This window comes from Monodelphis domestica, chromosome 8 (genome assembly GCF_027887165.1).
Source record: "Monodelphis domestica isolate mMonDom1 chromosome 8, mMonDom1.pri, whole genome shotgun sequence".
In the NCBI taxonomy this organism is placed as follows: domain Eukaryota; kingdom Metazoa; phylum Chordata; class Mammalia; order Didelphimorphia; family Didelphidae; genus Monodelphis; species Monodelphis domestica.
Window position 1 is genome coordinate 241,793,499 of NC_077234.1, and position 24,011 is coordinate 241,817,509.

The 24,011-nt window shown below is 37.3% G+C and overlaps 1 protein-coding gene across 1 annotated transcript; it reads right to left on the reverse strand.

Annotated features, from left to right (window-relative positions):
- Positions 1-20,422: 20,422 nt before the first annotated feature.
- GPR15 (G protein-coupled receptor 15) lies at positions 20,423-22,764 on the reverse strand. The gene has a single exon (XM_056808522.1). The coding sequence runs from the start codon at positions 22,762-22,764 to the stop codon at positions 21,685-21,687; it is 1,080 nt and encodes a 359-aa protein (XP_056664500.1). The 3' UTR covers positions 20,423-21,684.
- Positions 22,765-24,011: the final 1,247 nt, after the last annotated feature.

Genomic DNA, 24,011 nt, shown 5'->3' on the forward strand with positions numbered 1-24,011 from the left:
GAAAAAAGACATCCCCAAATCTAAGCCCTACCCAGGACTAAATTCTAAAGCATATGATGAAAGCTTGGTTTTATTAGCACAAGACAACTGAGGATGTTGACAATAAGAATGAAGCCTCTCCCACTCAAATGAATGTTCAAAAGGAAAATTTCCAACATTTATTTATTAGAGTATTTATTAAGTACCCTCTGTATGCAGAGAATGGACTATCAGCAGTGGGACATTTAGAACACAGCCCCTGCCCTTACAGAATTTAAAATGGAATAGACTATTATAGAAGCATACATTTACAGACTCAGAGAGTTTGTGACTTGCCTCAGACTAAGGGTCTGAGAAGGCATCTTGACTTGAATACAGCACCACCTTCTCCATTGTGCCAAACTGCAATCTGATAAGGAATTAATTCATCACACATAAACACAACAGGTCATATTTCATACAAACTACATGCATTAGAGAGGTATAAAACAAATTCTATGTGAGGAATGACCAGATAGGTCATAATTACCAGGGGATCAGAGTGATTTCATAGAGAAGTTGACATTTGCCTATATCTTGTTATATACTTGTTTATCTGTTTTCTTCCCCCATTCAAAGGTGAGCACTGTTAGGAAAGGATTGTATTTTAAGGTTTTTCATTTGCTTATCCAGCAATTAGCACAATGCAGGATGCATAATAAATGATTAATAAGGATTTGTTGATTTTCTGATTTGGGCTGATTTTTAAAAGCACAGATAAGAATTCAAATAGAAAAGAAAAGGATGTCAAGCTATTCCAGGCAAATAGAACAGGACGAGCATAGACAGAAGAGAATATACAGTGTATTTAAGTAATAAAAAGGTTGGAAAGTCAAATAAAACTGGAGAGTTCCATACTCATACTAGATTGTAAATGGCCTTGAATGACAGCATGAAATAATTTGTGATTTTTGAGCAGAGGGGTGACATGGGCAGATCTAAACATAAGAAATATTATTCCAGTGATGCTTTTAACTATACATTGTAGAGAAGAGATTGTTAAAGTGGAGTCATTTAAAGCTTATTAAAATAGACAGTTGTTAAAGAGGGTCTATTGTTCTATCCTAAGGTAGTGTCAATAGGAAGAAGATGAGATGGATGCACAAGATGTGGGAATAGAATCTATTAGGTAGCTTAATTTGTTGAATTGATTGAATGAGAAATAAAAAGAAAGGAAGAGTCATCATCCTAAGGTTATGTACATGGTGAGATGGAGTGGTATCTCAGAAGGAAAAAACAAAGTAAACAAAAGGGCCAACACTGGTATTTGGGGGACACTAATACATTGTTGGTGGAACTGTGAACCAATAAAACCATTTTGGAGAGCAATTTGGAATTATGTCCAGAAAGTAATAAAACCTTATACTCAATCAAACCATTTCTGGCTCTATTTCCTAAGGAGATAAGAGAAAAAGGAAAAGAACCTACATGTTCCAAAATATTGAGAGCAGCTCTTTGTGGTGACAGAGCACTAGAAATTGAGGAATGTTCAACAGTTGGAGAATGGCTGAACAAATTCTGGTATATAATTGTGGTGGAATACTATTGTGTCAAAGAAACAATGAGTAGATTAATTTTTTAAAAACTTGGAAAGAACAACTACATGAGATGATGAAGAGTAAAATGAGTAGAACCAAGAGAACATTATATACAGCTACAGATTTAATATTTGAAGAATAATTTGTAAATATTCACCTCTAGAGAATGAACTGAAATAGGGAAGCATTAAAGACCTAAACTATATATATATATATATATATATATATATATATATATATACATATCTGTTTGCCAGATTATGGTGTGGGGAGGAGAGGGAAGGGTTGAAATACCTGGAAATAAATTCTATTAATTTTTTTAAACTCACTAATATTTGAGAAGGGCCAAGATGGGGAGATAATAAACTCGATTTGGGGCAGAATGAGTTGGAGAGTAGAACAAGAAGGTTGAAGTATGAACTTAGTTAGCAGTTGGGAACTGGAATTCGAGGCTGAGGAGAAGGTCAGGACTGAAGATCTAAAGCTGCAAATCATCTGTTCAGGGGTGGCAGTGGAAGCCAGGAGAGTGGAACAGTCAATCAAATAAGCAGTGGATAAGCATCCATCGTGGGTCAAACATTTCACTTGGTGCTCGGAATTCTAAGACAAGAACGCAATGATATCTGCCTTTAAGAAAATTTCGTCTGATGGGGAGGAGTAAAAGGCTGCCAAGGGGAGAAACTATAGAAAGAGAAGGTGAGAAGACTGAGGACCGACCCTTGCAGAATTCCTACCACTAAGGAATCAGGAGAAGACTAAGAGTTAATGAAGAAGACAAAGAAGGAGCAGTTGAAAAGGAGGAGGAGAACTGGTACCATTGTTACCTCTGAAGCAAAGGGAGCAGAGAACATTCCATAACAGGGTTATTTGATAGTCTTAAAAACTTCTTCTGTATGGCTTACCTAGCAGTAGCAACAACAACAAAAGAGCTACAACTGGCATACATAGGGTGTTTTTTTTCTAAGTCTGGTAGAAGCCAATCAACATAAAATAGGCCACATCCTGGGTAGCAATGAATCATTTTCCTTGGGATACTCAAACCTACTCAACCTGACACCACTCAAACCCTTGCCATCATGAGAATGCTCTGAGGGCACTTTTCTCAGGGTAAAGTCTTCCATGCAAAGACATGCCATGAGCAGAGGCTTAGAGAGCGATGCTTTGGGGAGGGTCCCAGCTATCTCAGATTAAGAAACTGTAAACCAGAGGACCACTCCTTTCCTTCCATATGCCCTGCATCACCACCACCTTTACTTACGTTATTTCTCATGAATAGAAGGTCTTCTCTATTGAATTCCTATTCGTTCTTTGGAGCTCAACTTTAGAACCTACCACCAACTGCCTCCCAAACGCTAGTCCACCTCCAGTGATTTCACTCACATCGTCTTTCGTGTTTTACCTCCTAATGTATATTACATAACATCCTGTCTTACACTTATTTCTGTCTATGCCTTAGCCCAGTGGAGAGGAAGCTCCTTAAGATTTCAGGACTGGTTTTTAGGCAAGCTGGTGCCTTCTGTAACTTGCCTCATGTTGTTTAGTTGTTTGTTTGTTTTCCGGTGGTACCTGACTCTTTGTGACCCCATTTGAGGTTTTCTTGGTGAAGATACTAGAGTGGTTTGCCATATCCTTTTCTAGCTTATTTTACAGAGAAGGAAACTGAGGCAAACAGGGTGAAGTGAATTGTCCAGGGTCATTCAGCTAATGTCTGAGACCAGATTTGAACTCTGGGAGATGAGTCTTCCTGACTGTAGTTCTTGCCTCCTATACACTATGTCATCTAGCTGCCTTTCCCCCATAGAAGAATGCAAACTCCTGGAAAGAATTTGTGTTTTTGTCTTTGTATCCCCCAAATTAGCACAAGGTCTGGCAAATAATATATTCTTTTTCTTTCTTAAACCTTTACCTTTCATTTTAGAATCAATACTGAGTTTTAGTTCCAAGGCAGAAGAGCAGTAAGGGCTAGGCAATGGGAGTTAAATGACTTGCCTAAGGTCATATAGCTAGAAGTATCTGAATTTGAACTTGGGACCTCCCATCTCTAGACCTGGCTCTCCATTTACTCAACCTCCTCGCTTCCCCAACTAATACACTCTTAGTTTTTGTTGAATTGCATTTCCCCTAACTTTAAGCACTATGCTTGACAAATGTTTATGAAATTGAATTCATTTGAACCTTGTGGTATAGTAAAATCGTGTGTATTTTATTTCATGCATTTAAAAACTCTATTATGAGATGGGATCCATAGGCTGCATCACTCTCCCATGACACACAAAAAAGCCCAAGAACCCCTGGGCTAAAGAGATATTCAAGAGTTTGGTGGAAGGTCCCTTTGGGCACCCTTTGCTGTTTCCAAATTGGTGCTCAGATTCATTCTGAGCAATATGTTAACATCAGTTGTTTTGCTGTGTAACAGATGAATCTGATGGGTTTTTGCCTCCACCCTTTCTGAACACAATTCAAATACTTATTGTGAAAGACTGACAATGCTGCCCTTGTTTGATTCTCTTAGTAACAGGGGTCATGGCTTAAGGAAGGGCTGTGATGGCCAAGTCTAGCTCCAGACAGATGATGCAGATTATGAGTTTTGTTATGAATTTCCATCTAAATTAAGTGTGTTTATTTCAATATAAAATTTCTTTTTTTTAACCCCTACCTTCCATCTTAGAATCAATGCTGTGTATTAGTTCCAAGACAGAAGAGAGGTAAGGGTTAGGCAATGGGGGTTAAGTGACTTGCTCAGGGTCACACAGCTGGGAAGTGTCTGAGGTCAGATTTGAACCCAGGACCTCCTATCTCCAGGCCTGGCTCTCTATCCACTGAGCCACCCAGATTCTTCTCAAATTTCTGAAAAAGATAATAAAAAAAGTTCCAGCTTCCATATTGACACAAATAAAGACCACTCTTTCTTGACTATGGCCTATGGCAATAGTTATTTTCAATTTAAAACAATATATTTGTGGCACAGTAGATAGAGCACTGACCCTGGTGTCAGAAAGACCTAAATTTCAAATCACATCTAAGACTCTCAATACCTGTGTGACCCTGGGCAAGTAACTTAAAATCTGTTTGCCTCAGTTTCTTCAACTATAAAAAAGGAGTAGTGATAGGACCTACATTCTAGAGTCACTGTAAGGAGCAAACTATGATATTTGTAAAGTGTTTAGTATAATACTTAGCACATATTGGGCACTATATTAATGTTAGCTAGCTATGACATATATATATATATATATATGCTTTTGTATTTATATGCCCACAGATATAGAAATGAATATATCTACATACATATATATTATATATGTTGCTTTCAACAAGATTATTGTAGGGTATTGCACATTTTGAAAGATGGCTAAATGTATACCAAAATGTCAATTTCTATAAAGATCACAAAATTAAAGAAAAACTGGCAGAGGACTTCAGGGGTCGAGGAAACCAACCTTCTCATTTTATAATAAGGAAACAGGCTTGAAAAAGTTAGGAGATTTACTTGAAATTCTATAATGCTGGAACAAGAATATAGAAATGGGTCTAATGTTCCAAATCCACAGTTCTTTCCTAAATAAATTCAAAATGAGATAATTCATGTTAAGACAAAGAGCTTCTGGAATGATTTTGATTTTAATTTTTTCAATCCCATAAATATTATTTATTCTTAGTGTTGTGATAAGAATTTATTTATATTTTTAGGTTTGAAAATTTTTATTTAATTAATTTAGAATATTTTTTGATGGTTACATGATTCATGTTCTTTCCCTCCCCTCCTACTACTCCCCCTCCCATAATCAACAAGCAATTCCACTAGGCTTTATATGTGCCATTGATCAAGACCTATTTCCATATTATTAGTATTTGCATTAGGATGTTCATTTAGAGTCTCCTTTATCCCCAGCCATATCCCCTCGACCCATGTATTCAAGCAGTTGTTTTTCTTCTATGTTTCTACTCCCACAGTTTTTCCTCTGCTTGTGGATAGTGTTCTTTCTCGTAACTCCGTCTGAGTTCTTCAGGATCACTGCGTTGCCACTAATGGAGAAGTCCATTACATTCGATTGTGCCACAGTGTATCAGTCGCTGTGTACAATGTTTTCCTGGTTCTGCTCCTCTCGCTCGGCATCACTTCCTGGAGGTTGTTCCAGTCTCCATGGAATTCCTCCACTTTATTATTCCTTTTAGCACAATAGTATTCCATCACCAACATATAACACAAGCCATTCCCCAGTGGAAGGGCATCCCCTCGTTTTCCAATTTTTTGCCACCACAAAGAGCGCAGCTATGAATATTCTTGTACAAGTCTTTTTCCTTATTATCTCTTTGGGGTACAAAACCAGCAGTGCTATGGCTGGATCAAAGGGCAGACAGTGTGATAAGAATTTGTTTAACTTTCATTAAGAATAGGTTTCAGGTAAGAAAAAGGTTTTGTCCACTTTTACGCTGTCCCCTTTAAGAGACCAAGTAGACAGAGTTTGCCTTGGGCCCTTTAAGAGAATAGCATAAAAGCCTAGGGAAGAATGAATTCTGGACTCCATGGTCCCCATCAGTTAAAAGGAACAGGAATGGTTGGTCTAAGCTCTGGCTCTAACAGATAATAAATAAGGAGGTTGAAGAAGAAAACTTTGTAATCAAGTCTAGTGACTGAGGGGTTCTCAGAGGCCTATTCTCTTCAGGTACCAGAGAGGGAGCCAGAGAGCTGTCTGTGTGAACTGACAGACCATAGGATCTTGGGAGTTGAGTGAAAAAGAGGTGCTGCATTTAGTATCTCCAGGAAGAGAAACCGATATTTTGAGTTTCATAAATTATTGTAAGAATTCAATTTTAGCTTAGGATAAGATAGTTAGAGAAGTGATTTTTTGGCTAGTCAGTAAGTGTAGTTCAGTGCAGGTCCACCTTGGCGGACAAGAAGAAACTCCGTGAGGAGTTAGTTTGGAGGTCTTTATTTAGATATTAGAATAAGATTAATAGATTTTTATATACTATCCCTAATTCCTAGTTCCTATCCTTATTCTTTTTTCTACCAAAACCAGTAATCAAGTAGAGTTGGATTAAACTGCTCCTGGCCGTCCATCCACCGCCTGAACTTCAGTTTAACCTCTAATAGCTTTAGCTGATTATAATAACTGGCCATTACCATTTTGTTATCAATATTCAATACTAGTCCAGGCTTATTATACTTACAATGGCGTGGCCCCAAGCCAACTTTAGTTACTTATAACAGCTGGGCAATAGCAATTGGTTATCAATAATCAGAAACACCATTCAGATTAATAATAGTCATAACAGCAGAAATAATAGATTATCTTTATATGTGTGTGTGTGCACATGTACACATAGAAACACTGCCTGGTCATATATTCATACTTGAGATAATATTTGTAAGGCACTTAGCACAATGCCTGGCACATAATATGTGGTTGTAGTGGTAGGAGTAGTTGTAGTGGTAGTGGTGGTAGTAGTAGTAGTAGTAATAGTCATAGTAGTAGTAGTAGTAGTAGTAGTAGTAGTAGTAGTAGTAGTAATAGTAGTAGCAGTAGTAGTAATAGTAGTAGTAGTAGTAGTAGTGGTAGTGGCAGGACTAGTACTGGTGGTGGTGGTGGTAGTAATATTGGTAGTGGTAGTGGTGGTGGTGATAGTAATAGTAGTAGTGGTGGTGGTGGTGGTGGTAGTATTAGTGGTAATGGTAGTACTAGTAGTAGTAAGAATAGGAGGAGAAGGAGGAGGAGTGGTGGTAGTAGTAGTAGTGGTGGTGGTAATGGTAGTGGTAGTAGTAGTAGTAGAAGTAGTAGTAGTGGTAGTAGGAGTAGTAGGAGTAGTAGTGGTAGTAGTAGGAGGAGGAGGAGTAATGGTAGTGGTGGTAGTAGTAGTAGATGAAGTAGTAGTAGTAGTGGTGGTGGTAGTAGTAAGAATAGTAGGAATAGTAGGAGTAGGAGTGGTAGGAGGAGGAGGAGGAGGAGTAATGGTAGTGATGGTAGTAGTAGTAGATGAAGTAGTAGTAGTAGTAGTGGTGGTAGTAGTAAGAATAGTAGGAATAGTAGGAGTAGTAGTGGTAGTAGTAGGAGGAGTAATGGTAGTGGTAGTAGTAGTAGTAGTAGATGAAGTAGTAGTAGTAGTGGTGGTGGTAGTAGTAAGAATAGTAGGAATAGTAGGAGTAGTAGTGGTAGTAGTAGGAGGAGGAGGAGTAATGGTAGTGGTGGTAGTAGTAGTAGATGAAGTAGTAGTAGTAGTGGTGGTGGTAGTAGTAAGAATAGTAGGAATAGTAGGAGTAGTAGTGGTAGTAGTAGTAGGAGGAGGAGTAATGGTAGTGGTGGTAGTAGTAGTAGATGAAGTAGTAGTAGTAGTGGTGGTGGTAGTAGTAAGAATAGTAGGAATAGTAGGAGTAGGAGTGGTAGGAGGAGGAGGAGGAGTAATGGTAGTGGTGGTAGTAGTAGTAGATGAAGTAGTAGTAGTAGTGGTGGTGGTAGTAGTAAGAATAGTAGGAATAGTAGGAGTAGTAGTGGTAGTAGGAGGAGGAGGAGGAGTAATGGTAGTGGTAGTAGTAGTAGTAGTAGATGAAGTAGTAGTAGTAGTGGTGGTGGTAGTAGTAAGAATAGTAGGAATAGTAGGAGTAGGAGTGGTAGGAGGAGGAGGAGGAGTAATGGTAGTGGTGGTAGTAGTAGTAGATGAAGTAGTAGCAGTAGTAGTGGTGGTAGTAGTAAGAATAGTAGGAATAGTAGGAGTAGGAGTGGTAGTAGGAGGAGGAGGAGGAGTAATGGTAGTGGTGGTAGTAGTAGTAGATGAAGTAGTAGTAGTAGTGGTGGTGGTAGTAGTAAGAATAGTAGGAATAGTAGGAGTAGTAGTGGTAGTAGGAGGAGGAGGAGGAGTAATGGTAGTGGTGGTAGTAGTAGTAGATGAAGTAGTAGTAGTAGTAGTGGTAGTAGTAAGAATAGTAGGAATAGTAGGAGTAGGAGTGGTAGTAGGAGGAGGAGGAGGAGTAATGGTAGTGGTAGTAGTAGTAGTAGTAGATGAAGTAGTAGTAGTAGTGGTGGTGGTAGTAGTAAGAATAGTAGGAATAGTAGGAGTAGGAGTGGTAGGAGGAGGAGGAGGAGTAATGGTAGTGGTGGTAGTAGTAGTAGATGAAGTAGTAGCAGTAGTAGTGGTGGTAGTAGTAAGAATAGTAGGAATAGTAGGAGTAGGAGTGGTAGTAGGAGGAGGAGGAGGAGTAATGGTAGTGGTGGTAGTAGTAGTAGATGAAGTAGTAGTAGTAGTGGTGGTGGTAGTAGTAAGAATAGTAGGAATAGTAGGAGTAGTAGTGGTAGTAGGAGGAGGAGGAGGAGTAATGGTAGTGGTGGTAGTAGTAGTAGATGAAGTAGTAGTAGTAGTAGTGGTAGTAGTAAGAATAGTAGGAATAGTAGGAGTAGGAGTGGGAGGAGGAGGAGGAGGAGGAGTAATGGTAGTGGTGGTAGTAGTAGTAGATGAAGTAGTAGTAGTAGTGGTGGTGGTAGTAGTAAGAATAGTAGGAATAGTAGGAGTAGGAGTGGTAGGAGGAGGAGGAGGAGGAGTAATGGTAGTGGTAATAGTAGTAGTAGTAGTAGTGGTAGTGGTAGTAGTAGAAGTAGTAGTAGGAGGAGGAGGAGGAGAGGGGGGTTAATGGTAGTGGTAATAGTAGTGGTAGTGGTAGAAGGAGTAATAGTAGTAGTAGTATACACACATTCAGTGGGGGCATTACATACATAACATATGTGTATATACATATAACCTATCTTGTTATATGTGTATCTGAACCTCCATATCTTTAACATAGAGAGAAGTATTGTTTGTGTAGACCTCGTGTGGTATATAAAAACCTGCTTCTCGTTCGCTTTCTCAGTCATCACAACAAATTGTTCTCAGCCTGGAGAAGTCTTTACATGACTAAAGTAGGCACCCTCTTAACTCACCTACACTTTGGGGTGTCTGTTGCCCACAGTCCTGTTTACCCCCCTACCAAGATAGTTTGCTGGGGTGTAACGTCTGTGCATGCAACAGCTTCCTGGAGCTACAGGTGAGAGCTGGGTGGCAGGGGGGCACCAAAGGAGGATGAGCAGCCCTGGAAAGAGCTTGGCAAGTCCTCACACCAGAAGTGCTCATGTTCCCGGAATACCCCCCCGCCTCCCCATAATGATAGCACCAGCCTCTTGGGGTTATTGCGAGGATCCAGTGAGAGAGTAATTATGAAGAACGCACAGTGTTTAGCCCATAATATTTAGCCCAGAGCATACACTTAATTCACTGTTGGCTCCTTTCACCTCTTCTCTAGTTCTTATGGCACAATTTACTTTCGTGACTCTGGGTCGTATCAACATGCCCAGACTCTTTTAAGCCTGGTGAGGTCTGATGAGACAAGGAGCTTAGGCTTGTACACTATATCAAACAGCACGAGTGCAAAGCGAATTATCATTAGTTTATTTCCAAGATGTCTTTTCTCGGGAAATTTTAACAATTTCCATGTTGGTTCAGATCAAGTTGTCTTTACTGTTGGAGGTGAATAAACTTGTCAATCTATGAACGTTCTGGTTCATTCTGAACTGTCACAGTAGAAAGGGTTGTACATTAAAAATGTATTATTTTATTGATGTGTTGGTATGTGGTGACAGTTGTAGAAATTTCATATTAACAAAGCCCTAGAGCAGTAGTAGTCTCCTTGGTCTGAATAGAAAAGATACATTATCATGCGTCTCTAACAGTTTTCAGAGAAGTTAGAGGAAAAACTCAGAGGTATTGGAGAAAGTAGAGGAAGCCATTAATCATTAACTTTTCATTCATTGAGTATCTACCACAATAACAAAAATTAGGACATGAATGAATGAATAAATTTTTTTCTTTCTGTGTTGGGGACTATAGGCACTTGGGATGTAAATTTTAAAGTTCCTCCCCTACAGTTTAAATGGAAAGATAAAACAAATAGGGGTGGCAGTCAAAGGTATCTAAGGTTATCACAGGGATGATGAGTGGAGTCCATTACAGGACAACTGGTCAATATGTCTTTTCTAAGAATAATGGAGTTGATTTAATTTCCATTCCCAGAACCAGAAAAGCCTGTCCAAAAGCAAAACTTTCATCTCCCTGTCCTAATCTTACCTTTACACCTTGTACATCTGTCCTTTCATCTCCACTCACAGAATATCCCCTTAATTTAGACCTTCATCATCTGACATCTAGACTAACAATTGATTTTGTTGTTTTTCATCTTTTTCCCTCTCCAATCCATCCTCTACGCAGATACCAAATATATTTACTAAAGCATAAATCCAATCATATCACTCCTCTGCTCAACAATTTTCAGTGGCTCCCTTCAGCTTCTAGGAAAAAATAAAAATTCCTCCGCCTGACATCTAAAGTTCTCGAGAATCTGACTCCAACCTATCTTCACAAACATTTCACATTATTTTCCTTTATTTCTCTACATTCAAGCTATGCTCAGTGTTGAACTCAACATTCCATTCCCAGTTTCTAGACTTGACAAAAGTCTATTCCCCAAGCCTGGAATGCACTATATCTCTTTATGCTTTATCCTTTATCACTTTGGTTGATATCTCTTATTACAAAGTTTTCCTACTTTCCCCCACTCATGGTCTAACTCTCACTCATGTTTCTTTCTCTCTTGAAAATAATTATATCTGCTTATTTATGCATATGTTGCATCCACTCAGTATATGTGAGCTCCCCGATTCTTTCTTCTCTTTGTATTCCCACTCCTGAATACAGTCTTTTTGCCTAACATTTGTTGCATTGAACTGAGTCTTCTATAGCTAGAATTCATGGATCTCTTTCTTCTTCTGACTCTTATTTGATTTTTCTTTGGAGGTCTAGAATCTACAAATTAATTACTTGAATGATTTTTCCTACATGATTAGAGTTAGTCCATGTTCCTTCCAAAAAGTATCAAAATAAAAAAAGTTTAGAAGTGTAAGTTTTCTCAAGTCAAGATACTTAAGATAAAGGGGGAAAATCACTATATAATACTGGAGATTTAAAGCAAGGCTTACAATTACCAGAAATTATGAGCAAGAATTTTGGAGTAATAATTGGGGTCAAATTTCATTTCTAGCGATAAGGTGGATAAAGCACTACAGTTGGAGTCAAGACTTGAGTTTCAATTCTTCCTTAGATACTTAACTAGTGTGATTCTGGGCGAGTCATTTATCCTCTCCCCGTCTCAGTTTCTTAATCTGTGAAATGAGTTAGGATTCCTTGGCCTCTCAGTTCCCTTCCAACTCTAAATTTACAATTCTATGCAATAGGGTCAGCTAGGTAGCACAGTGGATAGAGCATGAGTCTTGGAGTCAGGAGGAATTAGGTTCAAATCTGATGTCTGACACTTTTTAGCTGTGTGACCATAGGCAATTTTTCTTCTGTCTTAGAACTCATACTAAGACAGAAGATAATGGTTTAAAAAATATTCTCTGAAATAGGAGATCTGTGATTAGACCAAATCCTTGGGACTAAAGAAAAAAAAAGTTGCAACTATAATTCTTACTCTGACACTGAAATAGAAATCATATTCTGGTTAGGGCTACAGTCATACCTCCACTATTCCTTTCTAACGTGGGTGATTTTTTTTTAAGGGAGCATGGACAAAGAGTGGGGGAGGCTTGATTCATCTATAAAATTGGGTAGAAAAGCAGCCATAGGAGCTGTTAGGTACATTTTGGTGAATAAGATATAAAGAACCACATTGACTATCCAAATAATTTAATTGATATATAAGGCAGATTGATTTTTTGTTCCTACAAAAACCAAATGACTAAATATTCATGGTTTTTTTTTTTTGAGGAATGCTTATCAAGAATGAGGATGGTTTCATTCTGTACTTGGATCCCTAGTGCCTAGCATGGTGGTTGGCACACAGTATATGTTTAGTGAATACTTGCTCATTGGCACATATTTTCAATAAAATAAGAGCCCCCAAACACTGCTGTTTTTCTTCTTTCTTCTTCTCCTTTCTATTCCTCTTGTGGTTATCAAGATTAGGCAATGAGTTTGGTGATTTCAGATTTTTGAGGATGTAAGAAACAAGCACTGAATTCAACAAATTTGACTGTAATTTGCCAAAGCAAAACCATCCAGAATGAACCATGTGGTGTCCCTGGATTCCTTGGATGTCTTTTCTGATTAGTCTAGCATTGGCCCATGCTCCTTCCAGAAAGGATCAATATAGAACGATTTAGAAGCTTAGGGTTCCTCAAGTTGAGGCTTAGGGTAAAGAAAAAAAATCACACTGTATAAAGAATGGGGATTTACAGCAAAGTTTTCTCATATAAAGAATGAGCTAAAGCTGGTAACCTCAGAATCCATATAATCCAATTGACTTCATTTAACCCACGAGGAAATCTAAGCCTAGAAAGGTCATTTGATTTTCCTACGGTCTCAAAGGAGTTTGTTTCGGAGGCAGGATTTGAACCTAAGTCCTCTGACTCCTTATTCTGTGCTTCTTTCTACTGGTACTGTGTGGTTTCCACTCAGAAAGAAACAACAACAACAAAAAAGGTAAGGACTTTAGCAGCACTTTTTCATTTTTAGATTTTACCAAGAGCAATAACATATTTTTGTCCACTGGGGAGGAAGGAAAGGATCATCTAGTCGTTTCCTATTTTAATTAATTCTTCTTGCTAATAAGGAGCTGAGTTCTGTTGTTTCAAGCTGTTGACAGAGGATAAGTATTGACAACTCCCTCGAAATGTTGGCGTCCTCACCCCACTCTAGTTATGATTCTCAATTCCCCTCCGGAGTGATGAGCCTAATGCTTTCTGAAATCTAGTCTGACAACACGAGCATGAAAGAAAGCGAGGGGTTTATCTATTGCACATTTATTGCAAATATAGCTACTCTACACAGCATACACAAGCTCTAGAAAATAAATAACCTTCCAAAGAAAGAACTGGTGGAGTCATCTTTCCCATTAGCGTATCTTTGATCTTAGATTGGGGTTTTGGTTATGTGTGAGTATGCTCTTACCACAAAGACCAATGCATTTTTTTTTAATTTTTAAAAAAGAAAAAGAACCTTATCTAGTATGATTTAGGACCTAGAGCATACATGATATTTAGTCAAAATTTACATTCAGAAAAATACCTAAAGAGTATGTACCAAATGACCTGTATATTCACATTATTATTATTATAAAGTATAATATTATGACTCATTATGATGATATAATATGTCATTATACCCATTATTGGTAATAATATATTATTTAATTATTACAATTTTATTAAAATAATTATATACAAATTGATGGCTCGCAAACTACAGCATGTCCTTATGGAGTCAGGTTACAAATGCACCTACATATTATTGGATTATTTATGGGAAGAATCGGGGCCAACGTCTGAGTGGAGAATAATTCAGCTAAAAAGGATGAGCCAAGTATGATGAGGTAAAAAAATTGAAGATCCAAAAATCCACACTGAGAATCAGAATTTGTTTTCTAAGAAAGACACCTTAATGACAGGCTGCATTTTCTAAGTCACAGTGAAGCTGTGATCTAAAACTCCAGACCTTTTCCAAGTTGCCAAAGCTCAGCTTTCAGTTTAAAAGATACTGTCTTTGTCAAACATTGAACAGTTTGTGTGATTACCCCTGAAGAAGAGTTACAACATAGAGATATGAAATAAAGGCTCCTGTTTCCCTCCTCCCTCCGGGATAACATATCATCAATGTCACCTTTCTTTGCATCTCTGCTCACGGTGCTCGACCCAAAGTCAATGCTTACTAAATGTTTGTTGACTGACTGACTTAGAGGACAAAAGGAGGATGGGAAGGGGAAAGAGAGCTAGGCACTGAATCTTGTAAATTGACAAGAAAAAAACCATTCTAAAACAAACAAAAAACCACAGGCTAAGTTTCATCCTCTCCTTTTTCTGTTCTCTTTCTGAATAATTTTGGTTTTGTCACCAAATAAGGGGAATAGAGAGGGCACTAAATCACTGTCTGGGAAAGGAGCTTAGTGTAGTTATTCAAAATATTTTCTTTTATTTTGGACAAGACAATATTTTTATCATTGTCATTGTCCAAAACATGATGCTTTAATAATAACAGTTAGTATTTTGATAATGTTTTCAGACTTGAGAAGTGATTTATTCATATTATCTCATTTGATCCTCACAAGTCTAGGAGGGAAGTGCTATTATTATCCTCATTTTATAAGTAAGGAAACTGAGGCAGACTTAAAATTCCTGACTTCAACACTCAGGCCAAATCCTGCCTTCTGTGGGAGATCTGTCCCAGTCCCCTCGGATACGAGGATGTCAAATCCTTGAGAAGAAGGGCTATGTTTGCCTTTCTTCCCATCTCACCTCACAGGGACAGTGCCTGATGCTTAATAAATGTCATTGATGGATTAACTTGGATATAGACATGGGGATGGCAGGAGGAAAGAGAGCGAATCACTGAATGGTGTAAACTAGAAAGGGAGAAAAACATCTAAAATATCAAGAATGTGACAGACTTCATCACACCGGATGCATTTGTTTGGAGGAACACATTTGTTTTGATAAATATAACTAGTATGAAATGTGTTATGATCACCACCTGTCCAAGATAAACACTTTTCATATTGACCATATGTGGCCAATTTAGCAGTTTAATCAGAGTCTTTAAGCATAACTATGCTTGGATATTTGAAATACTATTCTATTTCTTGGTTGAGATAATGATATTAAGAATTTGGTGAGAATGCTTGGAGTCGCCAAATAGTGGTAGTCTCTCGGTGACCGAGAATGACAATTGTCTTTGTGCATTATCATCTATTGAGGGAATCCCAATTATATGCCTGTCAGCATTTTTAGGTAACAAATTCTAGGGAAGAAATAGAATGAATGACTATTTACAAAAGTCAGAAGTCCAATACAAAATAAAAATTAAAAACAAAATAGAAAACAAAAATCCCATTTCTAGGTAGCTATTTAGATAGAAATTGCTAGATGAATTGACATAGTTTAAGAATCTTTATCTAATTAAGTTGTCAACAGCAGGCAATTCAATTCAGGGGTTTTTCAACAAATGAATTGGTTTCTATTTTCCACAATTTCCTCAGAAACATCCATAATCATTTTGGCAATTTCACAAAATGCATCCTGAAACCAAATTTTGGAGACAAGTTTTGTTAAGCAGCGATGGTTAGGAATGCTAAGACTCAAAGTTCCAGATGCCTGACGTGCCTGAGGTACTCTTCTAGGGTGGAGAGCAGGGTAAGACCAGTCGTAGGAGAAGCGTGCCTAAAGTTGGTGAGACCTGTTCACAAGCAGCTCGTGGGTCCTCTGAACCGGAGCAAGAGAAATTGGTCAGGATTAAAGGAGGTTTACAGATTAGACTCGCAGACATCCTCTTGCTGGACAGTGACAACGTTTATTGATTTGGGGATTTGCTCCCACAAAAGGGCTGCTGCAGGTGGAGAGGAGAGAGGGTCATCGGCTATTTTCCCATTTTAACTAATTCTTGCTAATAAGACACTAAAGATCAGCTGTTTCTAAGCTATTGAAGAAGTGAAAGTACTGACCACTCTAAAAATGTTGGTACCCTAGGGTAAAGAACTGAACATCACACTTTAGTTATTACTGAGTTTAAGAAGCATCAAAGATTGCTGAGATCTAGTCTTGCTTTTAAAGCATAACTCAAGACAGACACTTAATTATCGCACATTCATTGGAACTGTAAGTTCTCGGCATGCATTTGCAAATATCCTGGAAAAAAAAAATCTATGCTGTTTTATTTATTTATTATCTGAATAGGCTGGAGCAACTAGATGGCTCAGTGGATGGAAAGCTCAGACTGAAGTCCTGGGTTCAAATACGACCTCAGACACTTCCTTGCTATGTAAACCTGGGCAAATCAGTTAACTCCAATGACCTAGTCCTTCCTGCTCTCCAGCCTTGGAACCAATATTCCTTATTGATTCTAAGACAGAAGGATTAAAATAAAAAGTATCTGAATAGACATGATAAAAAACCAAGGCACATTTCTGTTAATTTAGGTACCTAAAGGTGTGTATAGAGACAATCCAATTCAATCCCTTGATTGGTAAAAGGGGAAAAGTTATATTCATTTGATAGTAGTAATAAAGGTTCTGGCAGTAAGACTTCTCTTCTCTGATTTCCTCCTATTGGGTCTCCTTAGAAAAGTCTGCCCCTTGGCCAGTGGGCAGCAACTTTAATAATTCAGCCAGTTCTTAAAAGTCTGGTCATATCAGCAAAGTTTGAATTCAATGTGATAGATAAAAGGCACTGCTATATTTTGTGGCTTTTGTGAGTAAAAGCTACTGGGATTTTTTTTCTCTGTGGTATGTACATTATGCTAGTCATTGCTAGCTTATGTAATTGTTAGAGAGGAGGGTAGTTTGGATAGTCAAAATGAATAACAGAGGATGGTTTCTTTCATCCAGCTCACTTTCATATTGAAATTTCTGCATCAATTTAGAAATATACTTGTGACCCTCTAGGCATATTTCATATTCAGTCACTAGCATAGCTTCCTGTCTACTTGGGAGAACTGCCTCTGTTCAGTTGAGAGCAAAATCTGGCTCTTTGCAATTGAAAAAATTGGAGGAATTTGGAAAAAAATGAACCAGGTTAGTTTTCATTTGAAAATGGTTCTAATGATGTCGTGTGGTAGTAGTGGGGATATAGTGGTGGTGGTGGTGGTAGTGAGGGATGTGTGTGTGTGTCTGCTTGTTAGAAATTGTATACATTTATTTATATCATAAATTTATATTGTATGTTTATAAATTTTAAGATGCAAAAGTATCACTTATTTAAGTTCTTATGTTTTGCCAAATGATGGGTGTTTGAAGAAAAAAGAACCTGGGCATATATAGGAAGGTCCCATATCTTTGTCCATGAAAATCCTCCATCCAACTGATAAACATTACGTATAATTAAAAACGCAAAAGCAGCAGCAATCGGTGGCAATTTCCAAAGTGATTGTTTTGCTATTTGTCCCAAGTATGAAATTATGGGAAGTCTACATTAGAGTTGGAAAAGACCTTGGATATCATCTACTGGTTCTTAACCTGGAGTCTGCAGATGTTTTATTTTTGGTTTCTGGTTTGTTTTTTGTTTTATTAGTGTTTTGAAAACTGCATTTCAATATAATTGGTTTCATTTGTAATCTTATCCAATTAAAATATTTTTCCGGGAAATAAATATAATAATTTTGTGATGTGTTATTGACTTGACCCAATTTCCAAAGGGATCAATGACAATGACGCACAAATGTCTTAAGAACCTTAGATTTGATCTAACATTTCTCAGTTTTTGTGTTCAGAATGATGTAAATGAGGGAGAAAAAATCTGAAAAAAAACTTGTTGTCAGTGATATTTTTATCATTGAAAATGTTAAAAATTAAAAAAAATGAATTTAAAATGCCACGTGTGACTATTTTTCAGTTAGAAAATAAGCTAAAATTTCTCTGTTTTACTTCCAAAATATCCCATTTCCCTTTGTTCCAGGGGTATTTTATGTGCCCAGACTTACTTCTTCATTTCCCCTGAGTAGTATTTAGTTCTGTCAATAGATTAAAACCATCAGTGTTCAGTGGCTAAATAAGATAGTGACATTTTAAAATACTCTTCATTTTATGGAGATGGAAACTCTGTAAAAGATTATATGAAGTCCAAGAAATTAAGTAATTTATTTATTATTGTTCAGTCATTTTCAGTCACATTTGACTCTTAGTGATCTGATTTGATATATTGTTGACAAAGTCCTAGAGTGATTTGCCATTTCCTTCTTCAGATCATTTTATAGATGAAGAAACTGAGGCAAACAGGGTTAAGGAACTTGCCCAGGGTCACACAGCTAGTAATTGTCTAAGGCCAGATTTAAATTTAGAAAGATGAGCCTTTCTTACTTTCAGCCCTGCATTCTATCCATTGTACCACTTAGTGGCCCTTAAATAACTTTATCAAGGTCATAGCTTTATTTATTTATTTATTTTTTAGCAGAAATAAGTCTAGAACCCAGATGCTGATATATTTTTTTCTATTTAGGAATGCTATTGGCAAATGATGATTTGGGGGGCTTATATCCAGATGGATTTTATGTGACACTAGTCAAGTCTCTTAACCTCTCTTTGCCTCGGATTTTCATCTATAAAAATGGGGATAATAACCCCAGAATTGTGAGGGTCAAGTGAGATAATAATTATAAAATGCTTAGCAAATAGGCTTTTAATAAATGTTATCTATTGTTATTAGCTATTTTTACAAAGGGATCCTTAGTATGTACCTTTTTGACATTAAAACAACAGTCCTATTATTGTGAAGATAATTTAAGGAATCATAGATTATAAAATATCAGAGTTGTATGAGAACCCAGGAACCATCTGGTCAAACCTTCACATGCTAATTCACATGCAAATATATTGCAGCAGTATTCAATATTCCAAGTGGCCATTGGGCTATCACTTGAAGATCTCTAATGAGGGAAGACCCCCTAATTACAAAGATGAAAAACTTCCCTTCCAAAAAAAATTCTAACAAAAATATTTTTTAAAATTCATTTGCAAGGAACCACCAATCTATCTGATTTCAGAATTTTATATACTGTAACATAGTTTACATTTCATCACAAAAATTATTTTATAATCAAATCATATTTTAAAATCATAGTATTGAATACATTAGAAGATAGTTTGTAGAAATAATATTAATTCATCATATTCATGACTCATAGAACAGCATTACAAGGGAGATCCTTTTCAACTTTCAGAAATCATGTCCATAATCATCAATGTCTTATCTATTTTGACAGGTCAGTTCAATCAAACAATTGGTCAATTCAGACAAAGAACTTTTATTTATTTATTTATTTATTGCTTAACTGATAGCTATTTGAGTCTTTTCTGTCAAAGTTTTGTTTACTACAGGCATTCTTTTGTCTAGTACAGGGATTCCTGCATGCACAATTAGTGCAGGGGCATATTACAATTCAGGGTTGATATTTAAAAGTAGATGTGTCCCATTGGTGATCTCAACAAAGAGTTTTCAGAGGGAAAATAACCTTTAATGATGCACTTTTAAATCTACAACCTCTAAGTTGAGTTTTAAATACACAGAACCAAATTAAGCTATTGGAGTTTTGAAAAATATCCAGGCAAATCCATTAAAAGAGATAAATAAAAACTTTTATGAGGAAGTGACAAATACTGTTGTTTAAGTCATTAGAATGTCCTAGTAAATGGAAAGACTACTGACCTGACTCCTTTTCCTGATGCTTTTGTTTCTAATTAGTAATCTACACTTATTCAAACTTCAAGGAAACTTATATGTGAAATTTGGAATTTAATGATATTAATTAATGAAGATTTCTTAAAAGTTATTGGGCTATGCACAATGAGTTATCAAATGAAACATGACACTGCCTTGTATAAAATTACAACAAAAAAAGGAAATTGTCTAAAACAAAGCAAGAACAAAAACTATTTCCAAGGGGCTTTCAAACTATAAAATGAGCTCTTATCCTACCTCATTGTCACTGGAATATTAGTTAAATAAATTAGGTATTAAGTTGACTTGCTCCTTAAAATGAAGTCATTTTCTTTTGTATGGATTTGATTTTTTTTCTCTTATCTCATATCTTTTAGTTTTTATGTTTGATGTTAGGAGTTCTGGCTATTTTTTTTAATGATTTTAAGTTTTCCCAGAATATTTTATGTGCTATAGACTATTAGATAAACACTTTCCTTCTATAACCAATATAATTTTGATTAAATTTATTAGATTTTTTCAATAAAGGAATCTTATGCTGAAGAAAGGATGTTTAAAAAAAAAAAACTTGGGTTCTGAATGTTTTTTCTAGGGAATTAAGGCCCCATCATTAAAGGCAAGTTATACATTCCTTTATGAAACTATTGCAAATGAAAGAGCACAACATGCATTTTAAAATCCAATTAAAAGTCAGCAACTTGAAACATCATTATAAAAATTCACATCTGTGAGTATCTCTGATCAAGAAGACAAATATCTTACTAAAGACAAAGATCAGTAACATTTTAAAAAGGCATTTTTTTTTCTCTCTAGGATAGCACAGAACATCTTATACAAACAGGTCATACTTTTAAATTGTATCTACATAGCAAAATGTGATTCTGGGATTTTAATTTAAATACAAACTGGTTGATCACTCCATTAGGTTGAATCCAGAAACCCAAGGGCCACCTATTACATTGTTAGTCATGTTTTACATTGCGTACCTATGTAATTAAAGCCATATAATTACAGAAAGTTAAAACAGTCATTTATGAAGCTATTACTAATGAGAGAGCACAACGTACATAACAAAACACCATTAAAAATCATTTACTTAAAGTATCATCATGAAAATACCCTTCTATCAGTCTCTCTGATCAGTAGCCAAAACTCTTTCTAAGGATGGAGCTTGACTTGTGTTTGCTTTCTTGACCCAAATACGTATAGACTCCAACAAACTAAAAAGGAGAGCAAGTTCAAGGCAGTTCCTAGGATAGGGAGGGGCTGTCAACATTCATGGAGGTTAAAAAAACATTTTTCCATGTTACTGGCCTTCACCACCCTCCATCCCTTTCAGTCCAATCTGATTCTAGCCTCCCTGGATTGCCTTCCATTCTATAAATATAGAGAAAGGACTCAAGGCAAAAGATGGCTTTGAAGCCAATGGAATTGGAGTGATACCTTTGATTTAGATCTCTCTGTAGAAACTGAGGACAGACACCAAATAAAGCTCACCCAAGACATTGTGACTACATTAGTTAGTGACCAAAATATGTTCATCTTCTCAGAGTATTTCCAGTAGATGCCCAGGTTCCAGAGAGACGAGATAGTTCTTTGCAGAGAAAAGGAGCCTGGGAGTCATTGGTCAAGAGTCCAAGGACAACAAAGTCCTCCTAAATCATGCATTTGATTGGCAAAGGTCAGTAAGAAAACAGGCCACTTGGATAAATAACAATTGATTCAGTCACTTCTATAACCCTTTCCCTCCTTTATGTAGTAATTTTCTTTATCCTTAGACTTTTAAAATACCAACAGAATTTTCTACACAACACTTTTCTCCTTCTTTTTCTTGACAAAACCATTTGAATCTTCCTCTGTCCACCCCTGAGCAAAAGAGATCTTCCTAAAAAGATTTCACTCCTCTACTTTTACAGAGAAACAGAACGTCTTCTCTTTCTAGAAATATCCTCTCCGTGAGTGAAGTTAGCAAAGATCTTACTGAGATGACTGTCGGAGGTTTCAGTGCTGCTCCCAAGGTTAGAGTTCTTCAGACAAGGACAGAGACAGCAGATAATGGCACGCCGGATATAACCATCAAAGAAATAATAAATGAAAGGGTTAATGCAACTGTTGGAAAATGCCAAAGGACCACTGACCTCCATCCCCACCTGGAGGGTGACTGAGGAAAGAAAGGGTTCTTCCTGGAGCCCAGAGATGATAGACAAAAGTTTGAAGATATTAAAAGGCAACCACGAGCTGACAAAGGCTACCACTACGATGAAGATGATTTTGATGGACTTTCGCAGTTTTTTGTTGTGTTTTCCTGATCGTTGGTAGTGCACACACAGTTTCTTTGCAATAGAACAGTAGCAAGTCAAGATGCTAAGCAAGGGGACAAAAAAGGTGAAAATTAAAGACACCAAGGCCCAGGCACGTTTCCAGAGAGTAGCCGGCTCTTCTGCACAATAGGGTTTGTCCTCTATCATGGTGAGTTTTCTGGACAAAACAGTGGGCAGCCCCAGAAGGCAGGAGACAAGCCAGACAATGACGCAGACCCCATAAGTGCAGTCTTTCCTCCTGAGTTTCCTGGATGCAGAGGGGCACATGATGGCCAGGTAGCGCTCAGCGCTCATACAGGTCAGTAGGAAGACACTACTGTGCATGTTGACTGAAATGATGTAAGAGCTTCCTTTGCACAGGAATGAGCCAGTTCTCCACAGTCCTAAGGAAGCCTCCTTATCCACCCAGAGTGGCAATGTCACAAGGAAAATGAAGTCAGACACAGCCAGGTTGATGATAAATATGTCAATCAGTCTTCGGCTTCCCCGTTTAAAATGGAGGGCTCCCATCAGGACCAGGTTCCCCACGACGCCAGTCAGGAACACAACAGTGTAGAAGATGGGAAGGACCATGGATGTGTACAGGACATGCGAGTGGTCATCCTCAAAGTCAAGATCTTGGCTAGTAGCATAGTTATCCACATAGCTCAGGGGAGTTGTCGCATCCATGTCAGAAATTCAGATTCTCACACCTTTGAGATGTTTGTGAGGATTTGTAAAGTCTTGAGACAGATCTTTTCATCAAGTGGCCACTTCTTTTTCCACCACTTTAAAGCTGCTGAGCAGAGCATAAAAATACACTGGTAAATCTAGTTTCTACCAATAGCAAAATAAAAAAAGAAGAAGAAGGGGGGAAGAGGACAGCACAAAGTCTAGTTCTGATTGGCTGTGGTTGTGGTTACCCTGATTTGCATTTGACCATGAAGAAAAGGAGATTTTTTTTTGTCTGTCTTCTTGAAAACTTTAAACTTGCTTTTTTAAAAGACTTTTTGGCCACAGTTAAAAGGAAGCAAGTTCATTTTTTTTTTTGGAACACCTTGCCTTCCTTTAAAGTAATGGGTGTTTTACTTTCCTGAAACTTAGAAATCACCTATATTATTTTGAGGTGTTTGAATGGGGTTGTTTTCTTTTCAGAATTACAGGGAAGGCTGTAGTGGTAATGTCAGTAAGAAACCCCATATGCACATGACAGGGGGCAAATGAGGAAACTCTAACTGGGAATGATAAAAGGCAATGGTTGTTTCAATTTAGAGACCTGAGAGATTGACTAAATAGCCCTTTTCTCTAGGTCTTTTCCTCTGACTAATTGAACCCTTATTCTAGTACCCACAGAATCTTTCCAAACTTTTTTTTTCTTCTCAAGTCTTCTCCTTCCTGCTCAGGAAGGGACTTTGTTTTTACTTTCCTGAAAAAATTTAGGCTATTCATCATGAGCTCCTTCTTTCCTCCTCTTCATCTAAAACACCTTGATATTATCCTTGGTTTTATTCTAGTCTTTGATAATGTCCAAAGTCCTTTGATCCCATCCTTGCCCATTTCCTCCAGCAGATATATCTTTGGAAAGTACAGGTTTATCTTTCATCTCTCCTGTTCAATTGATTTTTTCCCTCAGTCATTTTTCAGTCCTGCCCAATTTTTAGAGGCCCCATTTGAGATTTTCTTGGCAAAATATAGTTTGCCACTTCCTTCTCTAGCTTGTTTTACAGATGAGGAAACTGAGACAAACAAGATAAGCAATTTGCTGAGGGTCATACAGCTAGTAAGTATCTAAGGTCAGATTTGAACTTGAGGAGATGAGTATTCCTGACTCCAGACTCTATCTACTGTGTCACCTAACTGCTCGGTTATTTTTCTACTATTGTCAAACATGTCCAAGGTCCACTCTTCCTCCTTAAAAAACCTTCAGAAGACTGCTT

Coding starts and splice junctions, on each gene's coding strand:
- GPR15 (XM_056808522.1), bottom strand. CDS start 22,764: ATGGATGCGACAACTCCCCTGAGCTATGTGGATAACTATGCTACTAGC.